The 15,792-nt window shown below is 45.5% G+C and overlaps 1 protein-coding gene across 4 annotated transcripts in view; it reads right to left on the bottom strand.

The window, feature by feature from the left end:
• The window catches only part of CCDC30 (coiled-coil domain containing 30), a 37,670-nt gene extending 21,878 nt beyond the window's left edge, over positions 1-15,792 (bottom strand). Inside the window, exons 1-7 of one of the 4 annotated variants that reach the window (XM_035903736.1) lie at positions 15,780-15,786; positions 15,212-15,332; positions 10,489-10,679; positions 6,812-6,901; positions 5,795-5,948; positions 3,499-3,570; positions 1,909-2,024 (exon numbers count right to left, since the gene is read on the bottom strand). In XM_035903736.1, coding sequence (XP_035759629.1) covers positions 1,909-2,024; positions 3,499-3,570; positions 5,795-5,948; positions 6,812-6,901; positions 10,489-10,653 — 597 coding nt within the window. In that variant the 5' untranslated portion in view covers positions 10,654-10,679; positions 15,212-15,332; positions 15,780-15,786. Of the gene's footprint in view, positions 1-1,908; positions 2,025-2,203; positions 2,309-3,498; positions 3,571-4,069; positions 4,182-5,794; positions 5,949-6,811; positions 6,902-10,488; positions 10,680-15,211; positions 15,333-15,779 lie in introns of those variants that run through there. The other 3 variants (XM_035903737.1, XM_035903738.1, XM_035903739.1) reach the window with 3 other exon arrangements.

Genomic DNA, 15,792 nt, shown 5'->3' with positions numbered 1-15,792 from the left:
TGTCCCAGATTTTTGATTTTTTGCAAATTTAACAGCACTTCTAGGCTCCGGAGCCATCAGCCATCGCAAAGCTTTCACACACACCACCTTCTCAGTGTGCATTTGTCTTTCTTCAGCCTCATACTGTGCCTCCATCCTCACCCACAGGCACCTGCAGAGCCCACTCACACGGACTCACACCGCACAGACACCAGTTAAGGCTCAATGCTCCAAATGGTGGAGCGCATGGGAGGGACGAGGTCGGTGTCCCACAGACCACCAAACCAGAGCAAAGTGGCCAGCCTGCTCCTCACCCGGCAGCAAAAAATTGACTTCAGGGTGCAGAACTCCTGGGTCTTGCAATAAAGTATGCTTTTAGCTTCAACAAAAAAAAAATTGCGGGTTTGTAACTTCTATGCCAACAGTTAAACCCCATTCCTAAGGAATAAAGGTCATTTGCTTTTAGCTTAACAACATGGTTGGTTGGAAGTGATTGCAGTCTGGCTACATTTTTTTTGGTACAGAGAAAACAACACCTTACATGTATCTGTACATTTTTTGTTTACATATTTATTTTTTAATACATATTTTTAAAAAATACACATACACACGTGTATGTATGCATAGTGACTGAAAAAAGCAATATCCTAAAGCAAAGAAAATGCTACTTGGAATTAAAAAAAACATAAACCATGAGGAATATGAACTAAATAGGGTTTTTTTGCAGACCAGTAACAGACTGTCCTGTAAATACAAGGTTCAAGATTACAGATATGCTTAGACGCTATGCTAAGGAAGAACCAGCAACATTTTAAAAGCGAGGAACAGAACTACATACTAAAAATTTTAAATCCTCAAGTGTGAAGAAATTACATTCAAGAAAGTAAGTCTTCGATATTACTGTAAAGAGGTGGGCATTGTATTCTCAGAGATACTTATATTAATTGAAAAATACCCATTTTAATCCAAGAGAGCCGCGAGACAGCTGCTGAGCTATCTGTGCTGGGATGGCATAAGTAATTATACACCACTGGCAACCAATTATAGGCTGCTGAAGGACTGATATAAAGAGTTGGAAAGCTAAGAACAGAAACGGAATTTGAGCCAAGTGGCATGTTTTAATGGGAAACAGATTGTTATATTAATTCACTATTGGCAATCTCAGTAAGGAACTACCTTGTTGATAAAGATTATTGCATTTAGAGAATCCTAAATTTATTATGTCAAACATTAAACCAATAGTAGTGGCATTCACTTAAGAAAGCCAAGAGTAAGTTTATTTTCTCCTGATTAAATCAACATAGCCACATTAAAAAGTCAAAGAGGCTGAGAGGTATCAAAACACAAGCGTAAATTTAAAATTGTTTAAATAGCAGCTAGCGTTGGGGTTTAGACTAAAATTATTCACTGTCTTTAATAACAGTCCCCAAGAAAAGGTAGAAATGTTGCCTATTCTATTTACCCACTTGATTTTGTGCAAACATGACTACTAACAAGAAAGCATCGAGCTGGGCGCAGGAAAATGTGTACTTCAGGGCTCTGTGCTGCAAGCCCCAAAGCACGTACTCAGTTTGAGCATGCACAGCCCTCTCGGGGTTCGGTGAAGTACCGAACTCTTCATGCACAGAAGGGTGCTATGAGAGCTGATTTTTTTTTTTTTTTCAGGGCTACAGTAACAGCAGCTGCTTTAAAACGCTCTTTGGTTATTTATTCTGCCCGTTTCCCAAAGTTTATTACTCCATGAGCCGTGAAACATCAGAACCGCAGCTCTAGAAAGACTCACTAGAAAACAGAGGGGAAAGAGAGAGGCAGGGGCAGGTTAAGGAGCAGGGCTAAGCGTCAGGAGCAAACCCAGGAGCATCAGCTACGCAGGGGTTTGTTGGTGCCACAGCAGACCAGGAGATCCAGCAGCAGGAGATGGGTACTCACCAGATCAAGGAACGCTTTTCTTTCCAAGTCGAGCGTTTGGACCCGTGCTCGCAGCGCCAGAATTTCCTTGTCCAGCCTGCTGTTGTGCTCCATGGCCTTCTGTAGATCAGCCCTGTCTGTACAGAACAGCAAAATCTGGGCACCAACACCAGGTTTGGCCCTTGACCAAGCTCAGAGCAGGGCTATCACACGCATAAGATTTCTGAAGTTGCATTGCCCTTACACACAGGTGTACGTGTACAACAGCACAGAGGGGAGTTCCCCATACATACGGGAACACCGTTCTCTTATTCACAGAGTAGAGGTTTATGTTTCTGGAGATCCAGGCTCAAGAGCAGTGCTACATTTATTACAGGAGCACAGCATCTCTCCATAGTTACTCCAGGGATTCAGCTTACCTCTAGATTATGGAAAATGCCTCACCTCAGATAAATTTAGGTATGGGTTTCACAAACAACTAGGGTAAGCTTTGAAAAAGCCAAACACCCATATTTCTTATTTTCATCATAAAATTCATCACTTACTGCAAGCAGAAACACAACCACAGTTGTGATTGTCACTGTGTGTATCAGTCTTGTGCTAGCAATAATACTTATGAAATGCCCAGTACAGTAAAAATTATGGTTGCATACCAACCCTTCAACTCTGAACCAATAAACATATGCAACCATCACACCAATTAACGCAGACTGTCCAGTATTTCAAGTGCAAGAAATGGGAAAAGATGTTTGTATTAGGAGCTCACTGACAGAAATGCACCTGCGTATGCGCTGGTATCCTGATCTCAAGTAAAACTAGTGAGAAGAGTTTTCCTTACAGAAACTGGGGGTGTTCAGTCTGGAGAAGAGGAGGCTGAGGGGAGCCCTTATCACTCCCTACAACTGCCTGACAGGAGGGGGGAGCTGGGGGGGTCGGGCTCTGCTCCCAGGGAACGGGCGATGGGACGAGGGGAAATGGCCTCAAGTTGTGCCAGGGCAGGTTTAGGTTGGACATTGGGAAAAATTTCTTCCCCAAAAGGGCTGTCAGGCACTGGAAGGGGCTGCCCAGGGAAGGGGTCGAGTCCCCATCCCTGGGGGGATTTAAAAGCCAGGCAGACAAGGTGCTTAGGGACAGGGTTTAGTGGAGGGATGGCAGGGTTAGGGTAACGGTTGGGCTTGGTGAGCTTAAAGGGCTTTCCCAACCCAAATGATTCTGTGATTCTATAAGAGGTGAACAAAGAATTTTCCCTTTTCAGCTTAACACTGGGCATAGGGAATTTCAGCTTAAATACGACTTTTAACAGGGCAAAAATAAAAACATACCTTCTTTCTGGCTCCCAGTCTGGCAAAAAAAAAAAAAAAAAAAAAACCCAAACCAAAAAAACCACCCCCCGCCCACACAGCCCCAAACCTCTGTTTCAAACAAGGATTTTGATATTGGAATTTCAGTTTTGTAATTTAAAATAAAAGGCAAGGAACACCTTCTACCAAAGTGTCCATTTTGCTGAAAAGCCTGTTTACTGCTACAGAATGCCTGGATAAAATTCATAGAATCATACAATCGTTTAGGTTGGATTCTGGATCTTCTCTGCTTGTAAACAGCATGACTTACCACCCTCTCTCCATTCGTTTCCCCCTTCCTCCCAGCTCTCAGGTGCTTGCAGGGCTGACCGCAAGGCCAGTTCTACAAGGAAAACAGAGACAGTTTTGCTGTGGCAGTCCATTGGTATGCTTCTGAACACAAAACTCAGCAATATTTTTAATGCACTTTGTTAAACAGAGAGTTGAAGGGAAACTAAAGAAAAAAAATTAAAGCAGCAGGCAGCTAGGCACACAATTTAAAATCTCTAATCACCATCACCAAAGACCCAATAACTGGGCTTACGAACTGGCCAGGAGCAGCCTTGTATTTTGTCTTCAACACAAGAAAAGCAGCTGCAAGTTATCACGGAACCAAAATACACTGCTTAGGTGGAGTTTCACTAAAGAGCAGAGATTTCATTTTAGGTTTTTATTAGAAAATCTATTTATTTATAGAACAGTTAGAAGCTCGTCTGGAGGAGAATACATGCAGATATACATCACTGAGGGAGCCACTAAGAAATGATAATGCTAATTTTGCACACTAACACTCGCAGCATAGTAAACCACACAGATGTAACAAGCATTAAACCCTTACTCACAGTTTGACAAGCCTTATATTCATTTGATACTTAAGAAGATTATAAAACACAGATTTCCCCACGCAGGCTATGATCCACTGAGAGGAGTCGCTCGCTGCAGCCCATCTGTGATCTGGAGAAGCGGTACTGTTTGGAGGCTGCAACACACAGCTTGCTCCATCCCCAGGGATGCATATGTATCAATCAATACACAAAGCAGATGCCCGCAGAGTGCTTGTTTCCCTGCCTTTGATTAAAAGGCTGTAAATGATGGGTTTGGAGGCTGGCAGGAAAGTTTAGCTAGGTCTGAGTGTTATGCATGAGCTGTGAGGTCAGCATCAGGACCTGTGGTTCACACACAAACCCTACCCAGGTGGTAACAGTCCCCTTAAGTGAATCAGTCTGCAAAGGCACCTGGGGCAGGAATGTGTTACCTCATCACATTTTGCTGTTCTCCACTGAAATTCTGTATCGCAGGTTTTGGGACAATTTAAATAACCCAGAGAAAAAGCATTTAGTGTGGTGAGCAGGGCAGTGACCATGCCCCTGTCCTGGGCACTGGTGAGGCCGCCCCTCAAATGCTGGGGTCAGGGTTGGGCCCCTCACTACATGAAGGACATGGAGGGGCTGGAGCATGTCCAGAGAAGGGCACCGGAGCTGGGGAGGGGTCTGGAGCCCAAAGGCTGATGGGGAGCGGCTGGGGGAGCTGGGGGTGTTCAGTCTGGAGAAGAGGAGGCTGAGGGGAGCTCTTATCACTCCCTACAACTGCCTGACAGGGTGGTGGGATGGCAGGGTTAGGGGAACGGTTGGGCTTGGTGATCTTAAAGGGCTTTTCCAACCTAAACGACTCTATGATTCCATGATCCAAAAAACAGTGTTTTATAGAATCATAGAATCGCTTTGGTTGGAAAAGACCTTTAAGATCATCGAGTCCAACCGTTAACCTAACCCTGCCATCCCACCACTAAACCATATCCCTAAGCACCTCATCTATCCTTCTTTTAAATACCTCCAAGGATGGGGACTCTACTCTTCTCTGCTCGGGAAATCTCCTGTAGGAAGTAGCAGTGCAGCACCTGGCTTAGGCACCGTTCCAACAGGAGCTTTATCAAGTAGTTTGATTTCCCTCCAAAAAACTGTTTATTTTTACAGTCGGTATTTTTAAAAAAATGTAACACTTAAGGGCTGGTCAACAACAGTTATTTCAAGAAGGAGGTTAAGCAAATATTAGCAGTGTTAAGTATCTAACCAGTCACTTCAAGACTGCTGATAAGCTCCAGTTATAAGCACTTAGTGGCTCCTAAGGAGCCAGCATCCCAAACACAGCATTTAAGAACCTAGTGGTCCGGCTGTGCTAACACTGTGTATGTGGTATTTTAGCTACTCTGTTTCTGGATCAAGTCATCATTTCCTCTCCATCCCCCTCCCAGGGCATAAATTTCTCCCTGTATATGAGCCAGGGAGAGGAATTCAGTCAAGACCCTGCTGCTGTAATCACAGATCAGATAACCCCATGTCTCAGCTTTCCCCACTCAGAATTAATTGATTTGTGACTGTTAACAACTGCATTCAGTTCTCCTAGGTACCAGGCTAACATCTGACACCGATTTTTCCACATTACAAGCAGACAGGACACAGGACAGCCCGCCTCCAACTCCCCTGGGTGAGAAGTCAAAGGCTTACACTAACCAGGGATGGGCTAAGTGCAGGCCAGTAATTAGGATTGGCCACAAGAGAAGTGCTTACCTATTTTGCTCTGTTCCTTTCTTTGTGCATCCAGCTCGTCTGTCAACCTCTGGATCTCCTCCTGGGCCATCATCAGCCTCTGTGTGGCCTCATCCAGATCTCGTTCAACTCTTGCACGTGACGCTTGTTCCCTCTCCAGCTCTTCCCTGTAGGACTGAAACACAAGGGCTAATGCTCCAACGGAAACGAGACAACCCTCCTCCTGGTGATGTGACCAAGGCAGGTCCACCCTCTGCTCTACTCCTGACCCGCCAGAACAAGGCTGGCAACACAAACAGAAAGCAGGTGAGCTTGGGGAAGCCACTGCAGAGGCAGGAGACAAACACACAGCAGTCAATCCTCTTCACCATGGGCACATGCAAAAACACAGGTGGTGAACAGCATGGTGTGTTCCCCTACACAAGGCTTTGTTTTTCCCTCCCTGAGACAATGCCATTAATTACGATGTGTTTTTAAACACACAATACATGAGGTTTTCCAAGCAGAGGGCTCCACCACACCCTGTGAGAGTTTGCTCCAAGAACAAGTCAATTCTACACATTTGCGGCCCCATGGCCATTGTGAGAGCTAGCCCCAAGCCAGCCCAGACTGCTAACCTCCTCTTCCAGTCTGCGCTCACTCCTAGAGCACAGGAGCCAGAGACCACTCCCACTGACCTGTGATTCTGCAGAAAAGTCATTTCAGCTGATACAAAAATAGCTATTTCTCTCCCTCTCAACTTTGGTCCGTTCATCTCCAATGACATTTCTTTGTGGCTACCGTTAAAGGCACATGAGTGCTTACAAGCCAGCCCTGACCCAAAGCTGGCAAGATGTTAATCCCGGCTCTCAGAAGCAGCAATTAACTCATGCGTAGCACCAGACTGATGTGGTTGCACAGCCTGAAGTTCAGAGCTCACTCGCATCCCATCAGCTAAAAACAATAAAAACACCTCACAGCATGCTTAAGAACAGACACGGTACTTGAAATCTCAACTGTGTGCCACGCCATCATCAGGAATACATGCAAATGTGTTACCTTATTCATTGTCTCTCCAGAAAGCTGTGTGGATTCATGCTGTTGTTGGAATTCAACTTCTAATGTCTGATGAACGTGATCGAACTCATCCTTGCACAGAAAGAGATTTAATAAATGATCAGAAAGCATGCTGCTGTGTATCCCTTGACATCACTGCACAGGATTTTCAGTTTCAACATATCTTGATTAGAAGGGGGATTATAATCATACCTTATATTTGAAGAGACTGTTTCAACCAGAGTTACCCCAAAGCCTTGCGACAATCCCTCAGTTGTCTCAGCTAGTACTGGGAACTTGGCAGGCTCACTACTTTTTTTAAAACCTGTGATCTCCTTGCATCTTCCTTTTAGACCCTGTGGGCTCAGCTTTGCCCAATGAAATACACTGGTGCTGAGCACACTTGGCTCACTTTATCAGAGAAACACCGGGTTACTTCCCTGTGTCCCTCTCTTTTGAACCACTTATGGAGTTAACAGACTCCTGCACACATGAACCAGCATCAAGGATTTGCTAATGTTCAGGAGGTTGGCCGTCATTAATATTTTGCACCTTAGCTCTAGAGAGGTGAGCATGCTCATACATGACATGCCCCCTACAAGAGCTCAGGAAGCATTTCCCCATGTATATATTAGAGCTGACTACACAAAGACGCGTGTTTGTACCCTGGCTTTTTGCATTAGCAAGGATGCATCCAAAAAAAAAAAAAAAAATCAATTATGCTTGAGCAGTCTGGCTAAAAGCTGCATTCATTTCTGTAACAGGCAGGAACGTATCTGGACCTCCAGTCTACGAGCGAAACAAGTACGTAACAGGTCATTTGAGAATAAGAAAGGCTACACGTTCCAGTAAACAGAGTAACAAGAGCAATTAACCTATTAACCTGTAACACTGCTGTGACTCTAATGATTCTGTAAAACAAGTGTGATGCTACCCAAACAATGGAGTGCTCAATCAACAGTTTCTAGTTCACAAGCATGGACAGCAATGACATCATCTGGGGAGAAAAAAACAGTCTGCTTTAGAGAAACTGTTTTCCTGGAAAATATGTCTTTCACCTGGTTTTAAAAACATAGAAAGAAAGATGCCCAGTATAAGAACTGCAGAGGAGTTGTGTTCGATTAGCAACAAGGAGCATTAAGCTTGTAATGCGTTTTGATAATGCAAGAATGCATTTTCCTTTAGTAAGTCTCACTCCTCAACAGCCGCATGAAAAGTGGGTAAAAGTCAGGTAGTTACAGGCCTGTCTGCCTGCTAGGGGACTCTGGCACCACGTACCAGGACGAATTCGGGTAAACTCCACCTTGTTCTTCAGACATAGACAGCCTACATTATCTCCACATACAAGACTTTGCCTTGGCGCTGTCCTTCACCCAGCCCAGCTGAAACAACACTCCCTGCATCGTTATCCAACATTCAGGACCAGTCCTGTTACAGAAACACGTTCATTACAGGATCATTAGAAAGAACGGTCCTGAGAGGGGACTGCTAGAAGTCAGATGCATCCTCAGAAGGACGAGCTCCGTGCAACAAGGTTTGGATTCAACATGATTTGCAGACATCTGTGTCCTTCATCTGCCCTGGCCCTACTTCCTTCCCTCCCTCAGCCGTGGCAACCTGATAAATGCTTGGTAGCAGATGTGGTTCACTGGAAGGTTACATCTCTGCTTCCCCTTTTTAACTATACTGAGGTTTCTGTTACCCTGCTTCATAGGAAAAAATGCAGCAAATATTCGTATTGAGTGACAGGCATTCACGGGTAGATTATTCAGGATTTGCAGAGAGGCATTTTTTATCCAAGAGTGGGAGACAGCACATTGGGGAAGTTTCTCTGCCTCACTGCAAACAGATTCTTTGATTTCGAGGTGGATATTTACATTTGAAGGTGTTATTGTACCATGCATGAATCCTGAAGGACACCAAACCCTACAATAGTTAGGCAGGCTAGGACTCTCCAGCCAGAAAGGGATGCTCTTGAGGTCAGTAAAATGCCAAGTGGCACAGAAAAGGCAGATAAAAAGGCAATTGTTCACTCCCTCTTAATACAAGAGCTGGAAAGAATCAAACGAAGCCAGGAGATGGTAGGTTGAAACAAAGGAACTTCATGTGACAGTAACTGAACTGTGAAAGTCCTTGCTACAAGATGTTGAGGATGTAAGAAAACTGCAAGGAGTTAACAAGAACCAAATTCATGGAAGAAAAATTAATCGAGGACTACTAGACACAACGATAGCACCTCTGGTTCAGACACTGCATGCCACTGGAGGCAAGGGGAGCATTTCTGACGAACTGTCACAACATATTTGCTCTCCTACGACACTGTCTTCTGAGGTTTCGCATTTGGCTTCTGGTCAGATGGCACAACGCAGCCCAAGCCAAGCCAAACTGTGCAGCAGGCACGTCGAGCCTCCCTCCTCCAGCAAGCTCGCCCATAGAAGGCCAAGAAGCTTTTCAACTCCACGGAAATTCAGGGTAGTGACAGAAGATGTGACAGAAGTGAAATGGCACCTAGTTGTGCCTCAGCAGGCAGCTCTTGCTTCCAGCCAAGCCCTACTTTGGAGGTCACCAAACCCTGCTGGTCTCCTCTGTCCCCAGGAGGGCTTTCCTGTGAGTCCTGGCTGGCTGCTCTTTGTAGGGGGGGTGCAGCTCCTGACCCTCTCACGTTCCCCTTGCAGCCTGGAGCCTTCTCCCCTAAGCTCACCCACTGGGTCCCAGGCAGGAGCAACCTGGCCTGGCCACTTCTGAAGTGGCAGAAGGAGATTGGGAAAAAGAAGTAAAACTTAACGCTCTGTATCACAAATACCACAGGGCTAAACAGGCTCCAGACCCGGCCTAGTGCAGCAATTTTTATGCTCCTGTACATCCCACAGCCATTGCTGTCACAGCTAAGTTATGGATGAGGCCAGCAAGCACAGCAATGCAGGAGAAACAGCTACAAGAGCCAGCAGGTGGAAATTGGTGGCCTTGGTGGGAGGGAGATCTCCCTAACTGAGAAGATCAGCCACAAACTGTCTCTCCAACGTGCAGTAGCTGCTACTCCTCCCCCATTTGTCAGCGTTGTTCACTTCGACCTCGGAAAACAAAAAATCAAGACATGGATGGTCCCCTCTAACCTGCCAATCATCAAGTCAGGCTGTGAAATTTATTTACTGAACTCCGTTTGTAAGCAGAGGTTTGCTTAACTTCCATCCTCCAGCTCAGCAGCTGGAAGACAAAGGAAGACTTTTAACCTCACTGTAAGTATAGGGAAGGGTTTTTTCCTTAAATTAATGAATTTCAGGGGAACTCAGTCATCTGAAATTAAATCCTGGACCATCAGGAAATCTGGGTTAGTAGAAAGTCATTATTACCCAATGAAGATCCTCAGACCAACCACATAATAATTATATAATTATAATTATATTTTATAATTATAATTATATTTTAATTAAAATACTAATTTTAACATTTGCTCTGTTAAAGTTAATCCTCTTCAATATCCCTGTGCAAGATGTGGGAGCAAATCAAGTGTAAATGTATAAGTCTGAAAACTAATAAAGAAGTCAGATTCAACATTAAGAATCCAGTGTCCTCATAGATAGGAGAAATATTTTTGCTTAAAAAAAAAAAAAAAAAATCTCAAAGACAACCTTTTCCCCAGCGTGCTTTCAGTCAGCCTGAGCAGCTAAAGCAGGAGGTACCTGAAGCTCTGTCGTGCACAGCCCGTCTATGCAGCTGTGCAAATTCAACTTCTGATCTGCAATCTCCAGTTTCTCCAGCAGCGTCATTCTTTCTACCAGTAAATAAGCAATCTGTTCGCTGGCATTACTGTGAGCTATTTCGGACAAGCCTTCCTGTTCCAGCATCTCCTCGGCCTCCTTCAGTTGGGCTTCTGCAAGACAAGGCTTTCTGTGAGCAGAGGAACAAACGAAGCCCAATTCCTTCCAGATCTGCATCCTAGTTCCTCTAAACACTCCCCACCACAACAGCCCTGGAGCTCATAAAACATTTAGTCTCTTCTCCTGCTTCCCACCTCCCTTTCTGCCTCCTATCCTGTTCTTATCTCAGCCCTATTCCATCTGCCCCCCAGTGTTTCTGATCTGCCCCCGCTCACATCCATTGCCCTGCCTGCCAAGCAAGTGATAGGACCTGCTGCATCTTGACCGAGTTCTCCAGCCTTGCCTTAAGTGGGAGGGTTATGATGATTGTTTTCCTCTACCCGGCATCTAAGCTTCACCAACCTGGTTATCCCCAACCCTTTTACTCCTTAACACAGTTTCATGAAAATTAAACAGATTAAAAAGGCATTGAGAGAAACCAGACAGACAAGCAATCATAATAATTTTCTTCCGAAGAAGAGACACAAAATACCATGTCACTTATAAGCAGAACATCCTTATTTTCCTAAGGACTGTCTGGTAGGGAGGTGGATCTGAATATCTTGTTTTTCCTCACGCTCAGCAGTGATGTATGGCCCGTGGTGGAGATCGGGGTGTTGGATCCCATGTGATACAGTAGGAAAGCACAGAAAGGAACCAAGAAGGGCCTGAAGCAGTTGGAGAAACAGCACCCCGGGAGCACAAAGGGACTCGGGAGTACATGACTTTAGAAATCACTCTTTGAACAGCATCCCTGACCCATTCCTCCAAAACCAGCCATAAACCCAGGCCAAGGACTGCTTCTGGTAACAGACCTGTTGTTTGAAGGTACACAGGTGAAGTGAAGCAGAGCAAATATTCCTCATACTCTTACACAGGATACATACACAGCTCTGGAAAAGTCTGTTCCTCACTTCCATACACGGGATTTAACAGGGGACCCGGTGCAATCACATCCTAAGGCTCAAATCAATCGCATGTTTCCACTCTGCATTTTGCAGCCAGCTCTGTCCAGCCCTATGGATGGAAAACACCCTGCGGTTTCCCGTTTGCCTTCCCCTGTGGTTACAAATTACAGCTTGTTCAATGAAGAGGTCAAACATGGCTGACTTGCAGCTTTCCTCCATGAAGCAGAGCAAAATATCGTGTTTTGCAGTTTAAAAATAGCTGACCACTTGCTCCACGTACATTATGAAGAGCCCACAGCTCATACAGAACTGAAAAATCCCCCTTGCCTTCAACTTGCCTTGCAGTTTCCTCTCAGCTTTACCAAATCCCATCTAAAATAAGCTGAAAGCTGCTCTGCTTTATGGGCAAAACAAGGACAACCATCTCCTTTTTGGACCAATGCTCTGAACTCATACGGTGGCTCCTACACTGACAGTTTTACTAGCAAATATTTCCCCTACACCTAAGCAGTATGGTTTGGGGTAACAAAACCTAGAAATCTTCTACAGGGTGAAGAGGAAAAGGATTTGGGAGGATGAGGGGCGCCTGTTGTAGATCTGTACAGACCACCTGCTTGTAAAACCCACTAATTTCTTAGGAGTATCTCAAACATGTCCTATTTGAGAAGATCAAACACCACTGCACTGATGCATTCCCACCAGCACCTATCTCCTGCACCACTTCCGCACTCGCTTCTTTGGAAGCCAGTTTTCTATTTGCAAAGGTGTCTTACCCCAGGAAGTTTCTCAGAAATAAGCAGTTCACTGCTATCCTCATACCCATGACAGAAGCTGCAGCCTCTCATCCATGTTGGGTACGTTTAAGCAGTACAGCTGTTACAATAAACAAGCTCAGGCCATGACTATTTATTCTTTTTGTTCCACTTCTTCAACAGATCGAGGCAAGCCCCCAACAACATTGTGTTTTACTGCCGTTACATTTCTTTTTCAGAAAGGCTTTTGGTAATGCAGCACATGAGTTATCGATCTGCCCTCCAAAAACACTGAGGCGTATTCGACAAGAACCATCGGAAACGGATTACAAACTGCCTCGAGGAAAGGAAAAATTTCACTCTGGGCAGAGGTACCAAATGAGGTAAAGCTCAGATCAATAGCCCAACATAAAACCAGCCGTGGCTGCTCTCTGCAGTAACCCTTCGAGCCCATTCCAGTCAAGAAGTAAATGTGGAAGCAGAAACTTACTTTTTATCATCAGAAACAGCTTTTAGCAGATTGAATTGCTCCCAGCAATCCTCAGACCAAGCAGAGCTTCCGATCTGTTTGGCTGCTTTTGGAAGAAGGAGCGTGCACGGTCCCAAGAGCCCACCCAAGCGATCTCCTGTATCTACCCCAGTCTTTGCCTCTTCCCTTCCTGACCTCTCAGCTCCCCAAAGCTGGGACTCCCACTTGTCACGATGAGCAAGATCAGGACAGATCCTGGCCACTTGCACCTCACCATTCACAGGTCAGGCCCCTCCTTTGTACCACAGGCTTGAACCAGCCTCTGTCCTCAACTGCCCCTTCCCATCTGAACTCGTTATTGTTTCAAGCCTCCCAAAAGCTCCCTACCACCACCATCCTCTCTTCTTGCCTTGCCCACATTTTCGTTTAACAATCCCAGTAGACTGGGGTCTGCCTTGCCACAGGGCCCTTCTCCAGCCCTGTTTCCAGCCTGATCTGCAGTACCATCTCATCCCTACTAAAGACAACCAGCTGCCCCTCACAAATAAGAGAAGTAAGACCCATAGGAAAGTCAACTTCTAGCTGAAGACCTTCAGCCTGTCCTACAACCCACGGGGCTCAGGAGGCATCTCTGGGTTGGTTTGCACAAACTCTGATGAAAAGCAGAGGGCCAGGGAACAGACACAGCGATGCAGCATTGAACCCTGCAGCAGAGGTTACGTTAGAGACCCGGAGCAGGCAAAGGCCTGACAGAAGTCTTTGAGAAAGTGCAGCAGCTAAAGCACGAGCAAATCCATCCGCTCTGCACCAGAGATGGCCAGTGAGCGGGTTTTTTTTGTCAAGAGGCTGACCTGCAAAGCAAAAGACCAGTCCCTCAAGAAAACGATCTACAAGCATCCCAAAACACGTCAGGGCTGGCATCCCTCACTGCGGAGGACAGCCCGGTAGAAGGCAGGGCTTCATCCACTGCCCAGATCACTATGTTATCAGTGCATATCACAGGACCACAGCTAATGCCATCAGTAAGGTAGTAACAACTCTTAAAAACCAAAATCTGACAGCAATATCCCAAAGCAAACTCCTCCAGAAAGCTGCACAGCAACACCGCATGGCACCAAAGCACCCACAGAACCACAAAAACCCCAATCCACCAGGGTAGCAGATGTGGATTTCTATTTCCATCTGAGTGTTAATCATTGCTCAACAACCACAAGAATCCTTAAAAAAAAAAAAAAAAAAAAAAAAGAAAAGGAAAAAGTCCAAAGGAGCGGAGCCATTATGAGGAAATAAATGCAAAGCCAGCTTTCAGGACATTTTTGTCATTTGCCTGCCACCTTGTGGGGAAGATGAGAAAATAAGCAGTAATAAAGTTTTCTGCCACAGCAATGCTTCCAAAGGCTCGTTAGTCATTTAAACCATTGCGTACCAGCATTTTCAACACTAAATGATGGCTTTACATACCCAGAGGAACCAGATTTTCAGGTGGTGCTTAAGCACACCCACCTTTGAAAAGTCTCTCCATCAGATGTGCTCCCTGAAACCTGCAGGCTGGCCAAAACCGAACCGAGACCCAAAACCACAATCAATTTCCCCAAATTCCCAGATTTGCCTCCCCAGGTAAAGTGTGCATAGCAAGGAAACCATTCAAGCTGTGCTATCACCCCCAATTTTGCCTTAAGCCCAGGATGATACACACGACAAAAGGAGGAGTCAACGATAAGGGTGTGCTATCAGCAGCACTCAAAGCTCAGGAGAGGACTAGGAAGACTGAAGAAAATCAAAATCAGCAAAATGTATTTGCCCTTACTGGAAGTGATTCCAGAGTTTGAGAAGAAAGCAAATAATCTGAAGTGAAATATAAGTGAAATAATTTGTTTTAAAGAAAATTACTATACTAAAATAAGCACACAGGACAAGTTTTGAAACACCGTCACAAACATACCACCGCCCTTCAAAGTTGTTTTAAAAAATGTGGACTTTGTCTAAGGCAATGGCACTTAAAATGACTTCAGCGGGAACACAGCTCGACACAGCTCGACCCAAGGAGTCACTGTCCAATAATTTAGAGTTGGCAAACAAACAGCACCATTAATTCTATTCTTCAAACAGCATCTGGAAGATGCTTAGTGCAACAACAGAGCCACATGAAGTGAGAAGCCACATGAAGCCCAGTTCGCTGAATAAAGGTAGTAAAAGCAGACAAGAACCTCTAAGTCGATTACAAATCAGTTCTAATGTTTCATTAACACTGCTGCCAACCTCCCAAATGACATACCACACACCCTGGTCTAGCAGAACTCACTGAGAAATGCTGCTCTGCTCTCAGAGAAGCTTTAAACCAGCTCTGCTGAAAGGCCCGTAACACCACTACCTGTTAACCCATCTCCTTAGACCGCGTTGTGGAGGGAAAGGATTACCCTGCTGCAGCTGCAGCCGTGCCAGCTCAAGCCTGAGCTGTTCGTTTTCTGTTTCATACTCAGTGGTGATAGCATCCCTTTCCTCCGTCAGGTTACGGACGTGACCCACATAGCTTTCCACCTAGAAATAAAGAAAAGATGGCTATACCTGACGCTTGGCCAGCGAGTTGTTGGTGCAAATTGCTCTCAATTCCCCCAACATTTACAGGATAGCCTCAAACATTTGTAGGATGCTACTTCTTTACACCTTTGTAACATCTGGGGATGTTAAAAACTTGGCTGAAAGGTCTGGAAGGTGGGAGGGGATGGAGGTACGAAGGTGCTGGGATGCAGGGGGCTCTAGACCCTGGCTCTGTGGGAGATGCTGAGCTCACTGGGTGCTTTTCACTGCCCCAGGGTGAGGAACCAGGCCGTACACCCATGAGTTCCTGGGGGCAGGAGCAAAGCAGCTCTTGGCTGTGAACACCCCTGAACCTGCTGCTGCAAAAAGAGGGGGAAGCGGGCGACTTTGGGCCCGGATGGGTTAAAACCCGAAGGGGTAACTCTGGCCCCTTCTCCCGGCCCTTACGTCTCTCATCTCC

This window comes from Egretta garzetta, unplaced genomic scaffold, assembly GCF_000687185.1.
Source record: "Egretta garzetta isolate BGI_Z169 unplaced genomic scaffold, ASM68718v1 scaffold1151, whole genome shotgun sequence".
NCBI lineage: Eukaryota > Metazoa > Chordata > Aves > Pelecaniformes > Ardeidae > Egretta > Egretta garzetta.
The sequence above is the reverse complement of the archived record's forward strand: the minus strand, read 5'-3'. Positions and strand labels throughout refer to the sequence as shown.